This window comes from Pseudochaenichthys georgianus, chromosome 11 (genome assembly GCF_902827115.2).
Source record: "Pseudochaenichthys georgianus chromosome 11, fPseGeo1.2, whole genome shotgun sequence".
Taxonomy (NCBI): domain Eukaryota; kingdom Metazoa; phylum Chordata; class Actinopteri; order Perciformes; family Channichthyidae; genus Pseudochaenichthys; species Pseudochaenichthys georgianus.
The window spans coordinates 16,218,430-16,234,481 of record NC_047513.1 but is presented as its reverse complement, the minus strand read 5'-3'; the positions used below and the strand labels follow the sequence as shown (position 1 = coordinate 16,234,481).

General features: G+C 39.9%; 1 protein-coding gene across 1 annotated transcript; it reads left to right on the top strand.

Moving 5' to 3' along the window:
• Window positions 1-2,858: 2,858 nt before the first annotated feature.
• On the top strand, window positions 2,859-4,827 carry LOC117454762 (protein Bouncer-like). The gene is made up of 3 exons (XM_034093926.2): window positions 2,859-3,047; window positions 3,792-3,902; window positions 4,510-4,827. Exons 1-3 carry the CDS (start codon window positions 2,996-2,998, stop codon window positions 4,725-4,727), a joined length of 381 nt encoding a protein of 126 aa, XP_033949817.1. The 5' UTR covers window positions 2,859-2,995; the 3' UTR covers window positions 4,728-4,827.
• The last annotated feature ends 11,225 nt before the right edge of the window (window positions 4,828-16,052 follow it).

Sequence of the window (16,052 nt, the reverse complement as noted above, 5' to 3'; positions counted from 1 at the left end):
AATCAACAACCTGATCAACTCTATGCGAAGGAGATGTGTTGCACTGCGTGAGGCAAATGGTGGTCACACCAGATACTGACTGGTTTTCAGCCCCCCCCAGACCCCCCCAATAAAGCAAAACTGCACGTTTCCTTAACTAAAGGAATTCGTTCTTCTTTTAAACCTCAAGGTATGAAGAGCGTTTGGAAAGCATGGAATCTAAAATAGTAATTGAATGATAACTATAGTATAAATAAATAGCTTGTACTGTTTCTCATTACTTGAGACAAACTAAGAAAAACACTTTTTTTAATGGCCCTTCATGACTAAGTCCCAGGTGGATTCACTGCATTGCAAATTAATTAGATTCAGTGTGGTACAAGTGTCTGGTCCAGCACTAATTACCACAGATCTAGCAGAGTATTCCTGCTTTTGTTTTATAAGAATTAGGAGCAGAAAAATCTAAAGAAGAATAAATCAATGTTTGTTTATTTACTCACTAAAATGCAACAATGCAAACCTTAGCTAGTAATTAAAAGCAGAAATGAAATAATTGGTCAATTATGGATCCGTCAAGAACTTTGGATGTCAAATTTAGTATTTTAAAACTGGCCCCAGAATAGTCAAAGAATGATTAATCTTTTCAATTAGATCATTAATATTCAGACCTGTAAAAACTCAAACTTAAGAACAATAAACCGCAATAAACCGTATTTAATTTTGTCTTTATTTACATTATTTAATTTCCTATTCTGTTCTTTTAAAAATCCCATATTCTATTAACATGTATATAGACTTTCTGCACAACTTTTGATTTTGTATTTTTGTATTTTATTAGATATGTTGCATTGTTGGAGGAGCTAAGGTCAGAAGAATGTCATTGCCATTTCTACACTGTAGCTTTGTGCATATGACAATAAAACCCTTGAATCTTGAAATGTAATCCAACGACCATCAACTCTAAAGAATCCAGGAAGTGACTGCATCACAGAATGTAATTTAATTATTTTTCACAAATTAAACAAACCAGCTTGGTTCAATGCGGTGCTGGTGCAGGAACTGTTCTCTTATCTGTAAAGGTAAAAAACATAAAACTATGTTGTTGAGCGAGTTACTGTTCTGTGTATCTGATTAACACATGTCATCTTCTTCTTTTCATTGAACAGCACAATGCCTGACCTGCCGTCAGTGCCCTGTTGGCATATCTGGGACCTGTCTCTATGGAAAGGACCTCCAATGTGGTGCAAATGCAAAAAACCTAAGGAAAACACTCTTAATATACTTTGAATACACAAGGTTCAAATGTAACTATAGCACGTCATAAAATAAAATATCATAAAGCAGCAAAATCATGACTGCAACACGGCTAATTGTTTCAATTGGTTATCACATTTTCTTAATTTTTCCAATTGATGTTTACAACATTTTCACAGAGATTGGATTGAAATTACATAGCAAGGTTAAACAACTACAGTTTTTAACAGCGATTGTGCAAAGTCTGATAGATCCGATCCAATCCAATCCAACTTTATTTATATAGCACTTTAAAAACCTTCAGACCAAAGTGCTGTACAGAGAGATAAGCTCACACAACATAATATAAATACAAGATACAAACACAAAACAAACCAGAATAAACGTAATAATTAAAAAATAAATAACAGCCATATAATAAAAACAATAGACCACTGAAAGCAAATAAAAGCAACAATCTACTTGTTTCTGAATGCCAAGGAGAAGAGGTGGGTTTTAAGACGGGTTTTAAAAGCAGTCAGTGTGGGAGCCTGTCTGGTGAGCAAGGGCAGGTCGTTCCACAGTTTAGGGGCGGCAGCAGAGAAAGCACGGTCCCCTCTGCGCTTAGACTTTGTTTTTGGCACCCTTAGGAGCAACTGATCAGCTGACCTGAGAGTGCGAGTTGGCGTGTAGCTGTGTAACAGCTCAGAGAGGTAGGGCGGGGCCAGACCATTGAGGGCTTTAAAAGTAAATAAAAGAGTTTTAAAATGAATCCTCAAATGAACGGGCAGCCAGTGGAGTGAAGATAAAATGGGGGAAATGTGCTCGTGTTTGCGTGTGCCAGTTAGTAGCCGTGCTGCTGCATTTTGCACCATCTGCAGGCGAGCAAGGGAGGATGCACTTATCCCCATATATAGTGCATTACAATAATCCAAGCGGGAGGTGACGAAGGCATGGATTACCGTTTCAAAGAGGTCACTATTTAAAAAAGGCTTTATTTTGGCTAGCTGCCTGAGGTGGAAGAAGCTGTTTTTAACAACTGCCTTGATCTGGCTGTCAAGCTTGAGTTCAGGGTCCATCTTTATCCCAAGATTTGTGATGGTAGGCCTTCACTCGCAGCAGCTCTGACAGCTCTTTTTAAAAGAGTCTATTAAAAGATAGACTCTTTTAATACAATCAATCGTTCAAAACAAAACAAAATAAGTAATTGTAGAGTTGATGTAAACACATTTTATGCTTTGGGCACCGCCCTAATGGCCATTTGGAGCACATGGAGCCTTTAAACGAAACAAAAGAGATCCTATTCATGACTGGGTGTTTTCTCTGTATGCACGCATGAAATAATGTAATTGACCTACTTTGGATACACTCCTTTATTGGTATGAAACCCATTGTTGTAGTCTCTGGTTTAAAATTGTACTCTAATAAAGTTCTTGCTGTCCATGTCCTATTCTCATGAACATTGACAGACTTCGGCCACTACAAAATTATATTTTATCTGCTTGGAACCTTTTGCTGCATGTTGAAAGTTAATAATAAAGTTGTTCACGCTCAAATGTATTGTTTGTGAGTTTTTCCTCCAAGCTGAGTTTCTGTTTAAAACAACTTCCTCTTCACGCAGGAACTCCAAACAAGATGAACCACATTCTTGCTCCTTACCTTGTCTGTCAGTCTTAACAAAGTCTTCTCTTTAAGTCTACTAAAACTCACTTGACTGAAACAGGTATTTAGACCATTCAGCACTTTTTTTTAGAGCTAATCGTTGCTTTTTTAAACCTCAAGTATGAAGAGCGTTTGGACAGCAGGGATTGTGCTGAGTGCCATCATCGTCGCAGGTTAGTTGAGAATAACTACAGGTTGTATGACTGCTGCCTTTATTCCTTAAAAATGTCTTTTAAACTGAGCGTTGACTGACTGTACCAACTAAGTGTGATTTTCATGTCGATGTTAATCGTACATTGTAATTTAATGATAACTACTCTAATAAATAGCTTTAACCGTTGCTTGTAAGGCCTTTTTATGATTAGGTCTCAGCGGATTTCACTGCACTGCAGCTCAATTATATTCAGTCAGTCGGGTATAAGTGTCTGGTCCAGCACTAATTTCCACAGATCTAGCAGAGTACTCCTGATTATGTTTTATAAGAGTCCCTGTTCAAGATGTTGTGGCAATAAACAAGGATACATAAAGCTTTATTTGTTCCTCCTCAAACACAGCATAGACATTAAAAGCAGTTTTAAAGCATATTATTACTGACACCAGAATCCTCACTCAGTTATTTGTATTTTTAATACCAAAAGGATCAACACATTTCAGCTCTGTTGGTACTTAATCGTATGACCAAAACAGCTAGCATGCACCTTTGAAGACTCCTGCAGTACGGATTGTATTTTTACACTTTTGATTTTATACATATTAAACAAACTAGCTTTGTTCAATGCAGTGCTGGTTGAGGAACTATAATCTAGCACATGAACAGTTGACCTCTGTGTAGATAAGAAATGTTGAGGATATGTTGTTGAGCGAGTGACTGTACTGTATCTGATTTCACATGCCGTCTTCTTCTTTTCATTGAACAGCACAATGCCTGACCTGCCGTCAGTGCCCTGTTGGTGTTTTTGGGACATGTCTGTTTGGAAGCGACACTGTATGTAATAATGGGACTGAGGGCTGCTTTCGTGGGGAAGCACGTAAGGAAAACATAATAGGCCTACTGTGAATTAACAAGGGTTGGAATGTAACTATAACATGTAATAATAAAACTAAACATAATAACTTAGCATCAAAATATTGACTGCAGCTGCTACATGACAAAATAGTTTAAAAGGCTTTGGATTTCATCACATTTTCTTAATTTCTGGATTTGCCATGGAACTTTAGATGCTTACAACAATAGCTCAAGGACAACATAAGTCATGTAGAGTTAATGTAAACATTTCCAAGAATGAATAGCATGAACAATATTAAAAGCTATAACCCCTCTGCCAAGAAGTTTTCATCATGTATCCATGCATTGATTTGTGTCTGCTCCAAGAATGAATGGGACTTTTGGATAGAGTGCTTGCTACTTTCAGTCCAAAAGAGCTGGACACAATCACATGTTGTACACCACATAATGCAGTGTAAATTAAGCCCTATTTTTTGTGAAAGTGAGGCTTGAACGCAAATAGTGACATTATTACAGTGTGCAACCAACCTTTACTTCATAAGAGAGCACAACATGTGTATTTTGCCACTTTAACAAGTAGATTTGATTTTCATTTGCTGTCATCGTCTTCTGGTTTCCATTTCTCCCAGAGTTCAATGCAACAGGAACTTTTACCCTACACATCCGCGGCTGTGTGGACTTGGATCTGTGTGGGAAGACGTTGTCCGGCAGCATCCTGGGAGCAGGATACACCAGCAGCTTCCAGTGTTGCACGACTAACCTGTGTAACGGAGCTGCGTCTGTCCAGCTGTCTGTGACTGCAGCCCTCTGTGCCGCCGTGCTGTCCTCTCTGTGGGGCTTGTGGTAGTTGTAGTTTTACATGACCTGTTTCTTATTATTATCCTATTATTAACATTAATGTGTCCACTCCTTTGTACTATATATATTCAAAGATAATTTTCAAACCGAAGCTTCATTAAAAAGCATCATCATGCCATTTTCTTTTTACTGGTGTCCTCATAATGAAATAAAGACTATCTTTATTGAAAAGCCCAAGTGGGAAAGAGACTCTTCTATTCGCAAGTTTGAATTCACCAGCCACAAAAGTTTAATTAGTAATTTTAGAGTTTTACTCTTTATAAAAAAATGTTTGGTTTGAGCAGGACAATTAGGCGGAACATTTCCAAAATACAGGAATTATTTTTTCTCCAGTGAATCACATATTAAACGTAAAGCAGTGGAAACTATGCTACCATTTCAGCTGACTTGTTCTCAGAAATACTGTCACATAACATCCATATATTTCAGTGCTTGGTTGATGCTTAGCTAAGCTAACTATGAACCACTTTAACTGACAGGACTCAGGATCAACTGTGTACTGTAAGGTAGCTTCTAGCTTCATGTCGAACAGTAAATCAACATTTCCCAGAGAGCTTTCTTTGAAATCACCAGGTAACGCTTAAAAACATAACATTTAGATTGTATGACAAATTGTTTATTTAATATATCTGGCTAGCTATAGCTACTTGCTAACGGTTTAGCTTATCCCCGCGATTCAAAGTAACGTCAACGTAGCTGTATGCTTTGCTTACATGTTCGCATAACTTGGAAGTTTACTGACATTTACATACCTTGTTCACCTGGCTCAAGTGGTGACTCTGGGGTTGTTGTGTGAGCCACCACTTGAGAATTGTCGTCTTTTTTAAGAACAAATGTTCTTATGTCCATCTTCAAAAACTCTGAGTCCGACTGACAGTTTATTTTAAACATTGTCACAGCTCACAGGATAGGTACCTGTCAGCCAATAAGACAGATGTTTATTTCCATTCAACTCCCTGGTTGGTCTGGTGCCTTGCCTCTGTTGCATTCACTGAACATGGGAAATTACAATCCTACAGTCCTCTAGTCTCATGATGAGGCTCAGGTAAAGCACGGTTAATGTATTATATGATAGACTAAATATAATATAATACATGACTTTGAGAGTAGGCAATCTAGGCATATTAACAACATTAATTAAACATGTGTACTGAGATAAAAAACATTTCCTTTTTTTTCCTTTTCTTTTTTTTGCTAGGGGGCCTTTAGTGGCTGCGGGGTGCCCCGCTTATGTCGCTTAATGGGTCGGGCCGGCTCTGGTCAAGTGCACTGACTAAATACCAATACACCACAACCTGATTATGTGGGGCGAAGCCTGCGAGCTAGTTCTGGCAGTCAACAAACAATGATACATTTACACTGACGCGCCTCGTCCCTCTTACTAACCAACCAAACACATTCTCCTAAACCTGTCGCTCTATTTAAGATGCCAGAAATGCCTTCCTCCGCCTCGCTAATGCTGCTGCTGCTACTTCCACTTTCCCACAATCTTCAAGTGCAAAGTATAAAGCAATGCAGGAATTCAACTGCTCCTTGAGGGCCTTAGGAAGGCACATCCTCCAGGCAAGGATAAAGACAGCCTCTTACTATTTCATCAGTACATAAGTTGGTGTCTAAGTTAAGGCAAGGGTGTTTTTCATTATACATTGACACATGTCGGACACAGTTTTGGTACAGCCTTCTATGGGTTTCTCTGGTTGTGAATATACAACAAGACCTCTCTCCTTTAATCCTCATCATGATCTCACCCTTACTGACTTAACTTTGGAAGATCAAAATGTACACATTGCATTAGATTATATTTCGAACTTAAATTTATAGATTTAGGGGATGGCTTTTCGGGCTGTTCCCTGGCCTTCACAAAGTAGTTCCACTAGGTTGTATATTCCCCTCAAAGATGCTTGGGGGGAATCTGCACTGGGCCGTTTCGCCGTTTCTAGGCATACACATAGCATTCTCACTAGGTAGTATATTCCTTTCAAAGCTGCGGTGCTTAGGGGGAATAGCCACATGGCAGATTTTCCATGTTCTATGTAAATCTGTGGATTGATGAGGCCCGAGCCTAGACGCCAAACTCAAATGAAATGCTGCTTCTAATAAACATATCAAATAAACATGTGAGTTTTCTTACTATAATGGGGCGAAGCCTGCAAGCTAGTTCAATCAGTCAACTCAAGGACCAATGATACATTTACATGTGACACGCCCAGTCCGTCTTACAACCAACCAAACTCTCCTAAACCTGGAGCTCTATTTAAGCTGCCAGATCTGCCTGCCGCTACATCACCAATGCTGCTGCTGCTACTTCCACGTTGCTGCCACACCACCACCCGAGCCTCCATCCCAGCATCCACCTGTAGGCTCTGGGAAAAGTTATTTAATCATCACTCAATGTTCTATATAAATCTGTGGAGTGATGAGGCCCGAGCGCCAAACTCAGATAAGCTGCTTCTAATAAACATATCAAAGAAACATGTGAGTTTTTTGACTAAACTAAAGCTTCAGCAGCAACCTGTAAACATACACTGAACAAAAATATAAATGCAACACTTTTGTTTTTGCTCCCATTTGTCATGAGATGAACTCAAAGATCTAAAACATTTTCTATATACACAAAATAACCATTTCTCTCAAATATTGTTCACAAATCTGAAAAAATCTGTGATAGTGAGCATTTCTCCTTTGCCGAGATAATCCATCCCACCTCACAAGTGTGGCATATCAAGATGCTGATTAGACAGCATGATTATAGCACAGGTGTGCCTTAGGCTGGCCACAATAAAAGGCCACTCTGAAATGTTCAGTTTTATCACACAGCCCAATGCCACAGATGTTGCAAGTTTTGAGGGAGCGTGCAATTGGCATGCTGACAGCAGGAATGTCCACCAGAGCTGTTGCCCGTGAATTGAATGTTCATTTCTCTACCATAAGCCGTCTCCAAAGGCGTTTCAGAGAATTTGACAGTACATCCAACCGGCCTCACAACCGCAGACCACGTGTAACCACACCAGCCCAGGACCTCCACATCCAGCATGTTCACCTCCAAGATCGTCTGAGACCAGCCACTCGGACAGCTGCTGCAACAATCGGTTTGCATAACCAAAGAATTTCTGCACAAACTGTCAGAAACCGTCTCAGGGAAGCTCATCTGCATGCTCGTCGTCCTCATCGGGGTCTCGACCTGACTCCGGTTCGTCGTCGTAACCGACTTGAGTGGGCAAATGCTCACATTCGATGGCGTCTGGCACGTTGGAGAGGTGTTCTCTTCACGGATGAATCCCGGTTTTCACTGTTCAGGGCAGATGGCAGACAGCGTGTGTGGCGTCGTGTGGGTGAGCGGTTTTCTGATGTCAATGTTGTGAATCGAGTGGCCCATGGTGGTGGTGGGGTTATGGTATGGGCAGGCGTATGTTATGGACGACGAACACAGGTGCATTTTATTGATGGCATTGTGAATGCACAGAGATACCGTGACGAGATCCTGAGGCCCATTGCTGTGCCATTCATCCACGACCATCACCTCATGTTGCAGCATGATAATGCACGGCCCCATGTTGCAAGGATCTGTACACAATTCCTGGAGGCTGAAAACATCCCAGTTCTTGCATGGCCAGCATACTCACCGGACATGTCACCCATTGAGCATGTTTGGGATGCTCTGGAACGGCGTATACGACAGCGCTTTCCAGTTCCTGCCAATATCCAGCAGCTTCGCACAGCCATTGAAGAGGAGTGGACCAACATTCCACAGGCCACAATCAACAACCTGATCAACTCTATGCGAAGGAGATGTGTTGCACTGCGTGAGGCAAATGGTGGTCACACCAGATACTGACTGGTTTTCAGCCCCCCCCAGACCCCCCCAATAAAGCAAAACTGCACGTTTCCTTAACTAAAGGAATTCGTTCTTCTTTTAAACCTCAAGGTATGAAGAGCGTTTGGAAAGCATGGAATCTAAAATAGTAATTGAATGATAACTATAGTATAAATAAATAGCTTGTACTGTTTCTCATTACTTGAGACAAACTAAGAAAAACACTTTTTTTAATGGCCCTTCATGACTAAGTCCCAGGTGGATTCACTGCATTGCAAATTAATTAGATTCAGTGTGGTACAAGTGTCTGGTCCAGCACTAATTACCACAGATCTAGCAGAGTATTCCTGCTTTTGTTTTATAAGAATTAGGAGCAGAAAAATCTAAAGAAGAATAAATCAATGTTTGTTTATTTACTCACTAAAATGCAACAATGCAAACCTTAGCTAGTAATTAAAAGCAGAAATGAAATAATTGGTCAATTATGGATCCGTCAAGAACTTTGGATGTCAAATTTAGTATTTTAAAACTGGCCCCAGAATAGTCAAAGAATGATTAATCTTTTCAATTAGATCATTAATATTCAGACCTGTAAAAACTCAAACTTAAGAACAATAAACCGCAATAAACCGTATTTAATTTTGTCTTTATTTACATTATTTAATTTCCTATTCTGTTCTTTTAAAAATCCCATATTCTATTAACATGTATATAGACTTTCTGCACAACTTTTGATTTTGTATTTTTGTATTTTATTAGATATGTTGCATTGTTGGAGGAGCTAAGGTCAGAAGAATGTCATTGCCATTTCTACACTGTAGCTTTGTGCATATGACAATAAAACCCTTGAATCTTGAAATGTAATCCAACGACCATCAACTCTAAAGAATCCAGGAAGTGACTGCTTCACAGAATGTAATTTAATTATTTTTCACAAATTAAACAAACCAGCTTGGTTCAATGCGGTGCTGGTGCAGGAACTGTTCTCTTATCTGTAAAGGTAAAAAACATAAAACTATGTTGTTGAGCGAGTTACTGTTCTGTGTATCTGATTAACACATGTCATCTTCTTCTTTTCATTGAACAGCACAATGCCTGACCTGCCGTCAGTGCCCTGTTGGCATATCTGGGACCTGTCTCTATGGAAAGGACCTCCAATGTGGTGCAAATGCAAAAAACCTAAGGAAAACACTCTTAATATACTTTGAATACACAAGGTTCAAATAGCACGTCATAAAATAAAATATCATAAAGCAGCAAAATCATGACTGCAACACGGCTAATTGTTTCAATTGGTTATCACATTTTCTTAATTTTTCCAATTGATGTTTACAACATTTTCACAGAGATTGGATTGAAATCACATAGCAAGGTTAAACAACTACAGTTTTTAACAGCGATTGTGCAAAGTCTGATAGATCCGATCCAATCCAATCCAACTTTATTTATATAGCACTTTAAAAACCTTCAGACCAAAGTGCTGTACAGAGAGATAAGCTCACACAACATAATATAAATACAAGATAAAAACACAAAACAAACCAGAATAAACGTAATAATTAAAAAATAAATAACAGCCATATAATAAAAACAATAGACCACTGAAAGCAAATAAAAGCAACAATCTACTTGTTTCTGAATGCCAAGGAGAAGAGGTGGGTTTTAAGACGGGTTTTAAAAGCAGTCAGTGTGGGAGCCTGTCTGGTGAGCAAGGGCAGGTCGTTCCACAGTTTAGGGGCGGCAGCAGAGAAAGCACGGTCCCCTCTGCGCTTAGACTTTGTTTTTGGCACCCTTAGGAGCAACTGATCAGCTGACCTGAGAGTGCGAGTTGGCGTGTAGCTGTGTAACAGCTCAGAGAGGTAGGGCGGGGCCAGACCATTGAGGGCTTTAAAAGTAAATAAAAGAGTTTTAAAATGAATCCTCAAATGAACGGGCAGCCAGTGGAGTGAAGATAAAATGGGGGAAATGTGCTCGTGTTTGCGTGTGCCAGTTAGTAGCCGTGCTGCTGCATTTTGCACCATCTGCAGGCGAGCAAGGGAGGATGCACTTATCCCCATATATAGTGCATTACAATAATCCAAGCGGGAGGTGACGAAGGCATGGATTACCGTTTCAAAGAGGTCACTATTTAAAAAAGGCTTTATTTTGGCTAGCTGCCTGAGGTGGAAGAAGCTGTTTTTAACAACTGCCTTGATCTGGCTGTCAAGCTTGAGTTCAGGGTCCATCTTTATCCCAAGATTTGTGATGGTAGGCCTTCACTCGCAGCAGCTCTGACAGCTCTTTTTAAAAGAGTCTATTAAAAGATAGACTCTTTTAATACAATCAATCGTTCAAAACAAAACAAAATAAGTCATTGTAGAGTTGATGTAAACACATTTTATGCTTTGGGCACCGCCCTAATGGCCATTTGGAGCACATGGAGCCTTTAAACGAAACAAAAGAGATCCTATTCATGACTGGGTGTTTTCTCTGTATGCACGCATGAAATAATGTAATTGACCTACTTTGGATACACTCCTTTATTGGTATGAAACCCATTGTTGTAGTCTCTGGTTTAAAATTGTACTGTAATAAAGTTCTTGCTGTCCATGTCCTATTCTCATGAACATTGACAGACTTCGGCCACTACAAAATTATATTTTATCTGCTTGGAACCTTTTGCTGCATGTTGAAAGTTAATAATAAAGTTGTTCACGCTCAAATGTATTGTTTGTGAGTTTTTCCTCCAAGCTGAGTTTCTGTTTAAAACAACTTCCTCTTCACGCAGGAACTCCAAACAAGATGAACCACATTCTTGCTCCTTACCTTGTCTGTCAGTCTTAACAAAGTCTTCTCTTTAAGTCTACTAAAACTCACTTGACTGAAACAGGTATTTAGACCATTCAGCACTTTTTTTTAGAGCTAATCGTTGCTTTTTTAAACCTCAAGTATGAAGAGCGTTTGGACAGCAGGGATTGTGCTGAGTGCCATCATCGTCGCAGGTTAGTTGAGAATAACTACAGGTTGTATGACTGCTGCCTTTATTCCTTAAAAATGTCTTTTAAACTGAGCGTTGACTGACTGTACCAACTAAGTGTGATTTTCATGTCGATGTTAATCGTACATTGTAATTTAATGATAACTACTCTAATAAATAGCTTTAACCGTTGCTTGTAAGGCCTTTTTATGATTAGGTCTCAGCGGATTTCACTGCACTGCAGCTCAATTATATTCAGTCAGTCGGGTATAAGTGTCTGGTCCAGCACTAATTTCCACAGATCTAGCAGAGTACTCCTGATTATGTTTTATAAGAGTCCCTGTTCAAGATGTTGTGGCAATAAACAAGGATACATAAAGCTTTATTTGTTCCTCCTCAAACACAGCATAGACATTAAAAGCAGTTTTAAAGCATATTATTACTGACACCAGAATCCTCACTCAGTTATTTGTATTTTTAATACCAAAAGGATCAACACATTTCAGCTCTGTTGGTACTTAATCGTATGACCAAAACAGCTAGCATGCACCTTTGAAGACTCCTGCAGTACGGATTGTATTTTTACACTTTTGATTTTATACATATTAAACAAACTAGCTTTGTTCAATGCAGTGCTGGTTGAGGAACTATAATCTAGCACATGAACAGTTGACCTCTGTGTAGATAAGAAATGTTGAGGATATGTTGTTGAGCGAGTTACTGTACTGTATCTGATTTCACATGCCGTCTTCTTCTTTTCATTGAACAGCACAATGCCTGACCTGCCGTCAGTGCCCTGTTGGTGTTTTTGGGACATGTCTGTTTGGAAGCGACACTGTATGTAATAATGGGACTGAGGGCTGCTTTCGTGGGGAAGCACGTAAGGAAAACATAATAGGCCTACTGTGAATTAACAAGGGTTGGAATGTAACTATAACATGTAATAATAAAACTAAACATAATAACTTAGCATCAAAATATTGACTGCAGCTGCTACATGACAAAATAGTTTAAAAGGCTTTGGATTTCATCACATTTTCTTAATTTCTGGATTTGCCATGGAACTTTAGATGCTTACAACAATAGCTCAAGGACAACATAAGTCATGTAGAGTTAATGTAAACATTTCCAAGAATGAATAGCATGAACAATATTAAAAGCTATAACCCCTCTGCCAAGAAGTTTTCATCATGTATCCATGCATTGATTTGTGTCTGCTCCAAGAATGAATGGGACTTTTGGATAGAGTGCTTGCTACTTTCAGTCCAAAAGAGCTGGACACAATCACATGTTGTACACCACATAATGCAGTGTAAATTAAGCCCTATTTTTTGTGAAAGTGAGGCTTGAACGCAAATAGTGACATTATTACAGTGTGCAACCAACCTTTACTTCATAAGAGAGCACAACATGTGTATTTTGCCACTTTAACAAGTAGATTTGATTTTCATTTGCTGTCATCGTCTTCTGGTTTCCATTTCTCCCAGAGTTCAATGCAACAGGAACTTTTGCCCTACACATCCGCGGCTGTGTGGACTTGGATCTGTGTGGGAAGACGTTGTCCGGCAGCATCCTGGGAGCAGGATACACCAGCAGCTTCCAGTGTTGTACGACTAACCTGTGTAACGGAGCTGCGTCTGTCCAGCTGTCTGTGACTGCAGCCCTCTGTGCCGCCGTGCTGTCCTCTCTGTGGGGCTTGTGGTAGTTGTAGTTTTACATGACCTGTTTCTTATTATTATCCTATTATTAACATTAATGTGTCCACTCCTTTGTACTATATATATTCAAAGATCATTTTCAAACCGAAGCTTCATTAAAAAGCATCATCATGCCATTTTCTTTTTACTGGTGTCCTCATAATTAAATAAAGACTATCTTTATTGAAAAGCCCAAGTGGGAAAGAGACTCTTCTATTCGAAAGTTTGAATTCACCTGCCACAAAAGTTTAATTAGTAGCGTCGACAGGGGGGGGGCTACTTTTAATTGTATGCAACTAATAGATGCACAATAGAAAACACTTAATTAATTAAGGTTACAGAAACACTAGGTTTGCTGCCTTGTACTATTGGCTTGTTTGTATGGCGTATCTGGGAAATGTTGTGAACACAGCCCAGCTACAGTCTACATGTGATCTAGTTACTCCTGTTCCACCACTTGACTTTCAAGTCTTTCAAAGGCAAGGACATAGTCAAGTGCAGGGCCGGCCCTAGACTTTTGGGGGCCCTAAGCGAGCTTTGGCTTGGGGATCAAAGATCAAAATGTACACATTGCATTAGATTATATATCGACCTAAAACCTATAGATTTAGGGGATGGCTTTTCGGGCTGTTCCCTGGCCTTCACAAAGTAGTTCCACTAGGTTGTATATTCCCCTCAAAGACGCTTGGGGAGAATCTGCACTGGGCCGTTTCGCCGTTTCTAGGCATACACATAGCATTCTCACTAGGTATTATATTCCCTTCAAAGCTGCGGTGCTTAGGGGGAATAGACACGTGGCAGCTTTTCCAGGCCCTCTACTAGTTATTTAATCATCACTCAATGTTCTATGTAAATCTGTGGATTGATGAGGCCCGAGCCTAGACGCTAAACTCAAATGAAATGCTGCTTCTAATAAACATATCAAATAAACATGTGAGTTTTCTTACTATAATGGGGCGAAGCCTGCAAGCTAGTTCAATCAGTCAACTCAAGGACCAATGATACATTTACATGTGACACGCCCATTCCGTCTTACAACCAACCAAACTCTCCTAAACCTGGAGCTCTATTTAAGCTGCCAGATCTGCCTGCCGCTACATCACCAATGCTGCTGCTGCTACTTCCACGTTGCTGCCACACCACCACCCGAGCCTCCATCCCAGCATCCACCTGTAGGTTCTGGGAAAAGTTATTTAATCATCACTCAATGTTCTATGTAAATCTGTGGAGTGATGAGGCCCGAGCGCCAAACTCAGATAAGCTGCTTCTAATAAACATATCAAAGAAACATGTGAGTTTTTTGACTAAACTAAAGCTTCAGCAGCAACCTGTAAACATACACTGAACAAAAATATAAATGCAACACTTTTGTTTTTGCTCCCATTTTTCATGAGATGAACTGAAAGATCTAAAACATTTTCTATATACACAAAATAACCATTTCTCTCAAATATTGTTCACAAATCTGAAAAAATCTGTGATAGTGAGCATTTCTCCTTTTCCGAGATAATCCATCCCACCTCACAGGTGTGGCATATCAAGATGCTGATTAGACAGCATGATTATAGCACAGGTGTGCCTTAGGCTGGCCACAATAAAAGGCCACTCTAAAATGTTCAGTTTTATCACACAGCACAATGCCACAGATGTTGCAAGTTTTGAGGGAGCGTGCAATTGGCATACTGACAGCAGGAATGACCACCAGAGCTGTTGCCCGTGAATTGAATGTTCATTTCTCTACCATAAGCCGTCTCCAAAGGCATTTCAGAGAATTTGGTAGTACATCCAACCGGCCTCACAACCGCAGACCACGTGTAACCACACCAGCCCAGGACCTCCACATCCAGCATGTTCACCTCCAAGATCGTCTGAGACCAGCCACTCGGACAGCTGCTGCAACAATCGGTTTGCATAACCAAAGAATTTCTGCACAAACTGTCAGAAACCATCTCAGGGAAGCTCATCTGCATGCTCGTCGTCCTCATCGGGGTCTCGACCTGACTCCGGTTCGTCGTCGTAACAGACTTGAGTGGGCAAATGCTCACATTCGATGGCGTCTGGCACGTTGGAGAGGTGTTCTCTTCACGGATGAATCCCAGTTTTCACTGTTCAGGGCAGATGACAGACAACATGTGTGGCGTCGTGTGGGTGAGCAGTTTTCTGATGTCAATGTTGTGAATCGAGTGGCCCATGGTGGTGATGGGGTTATGGCAAAGATGTTCACAAGTCTTTTTTTGCAAGTCCAAGTCAAGTCTCAAGTCTTTGGTCACGAGTCCAAGTCAAGTCTCAAGTCTTTGTGGGGTGAGACTTGATCAAGTCTCAAGTCTTTGGTCACGAGTCCAAGTCAAGTCTCAAATCTCTAAAAAAATAAAAGTCTCATGTCTCTTTTGGTTGTAATAAGCCTTCTATTGTCTGCTGCTATCCAGTCTGTTAAGAATACTGCACAGCTATATCTAAGAAATTCAAAGCATTTACTGTGTTATTATCACTCCTATATCTATTAGCATACAGTATCAGTACTGATTAGTTGTTTGTTATATGATCACTTTAAACAGGCTATTGCAATGCAATATAAGGAAAAACATCACACTTTAGCTAAATGCAAACAACTTATAAGCAAAACACTTCAGAATCAGAAATCAGTATCACAAATACTTTATTAATCCCCCGCAGGGAAACTGTTAAAAGTACTTAAAAGCGGGTAATGATTAACGTTACCGACCTTTTTTATGTCATGTCAAGAGTTGGATGTCAACGCCACTCAACTCAAACAAGTGTGACAAGCAATTCACTAATCTTTTCAAATATTCAGTTACAAAGCTAGTAGCAAGCTAAGTGAACATTACA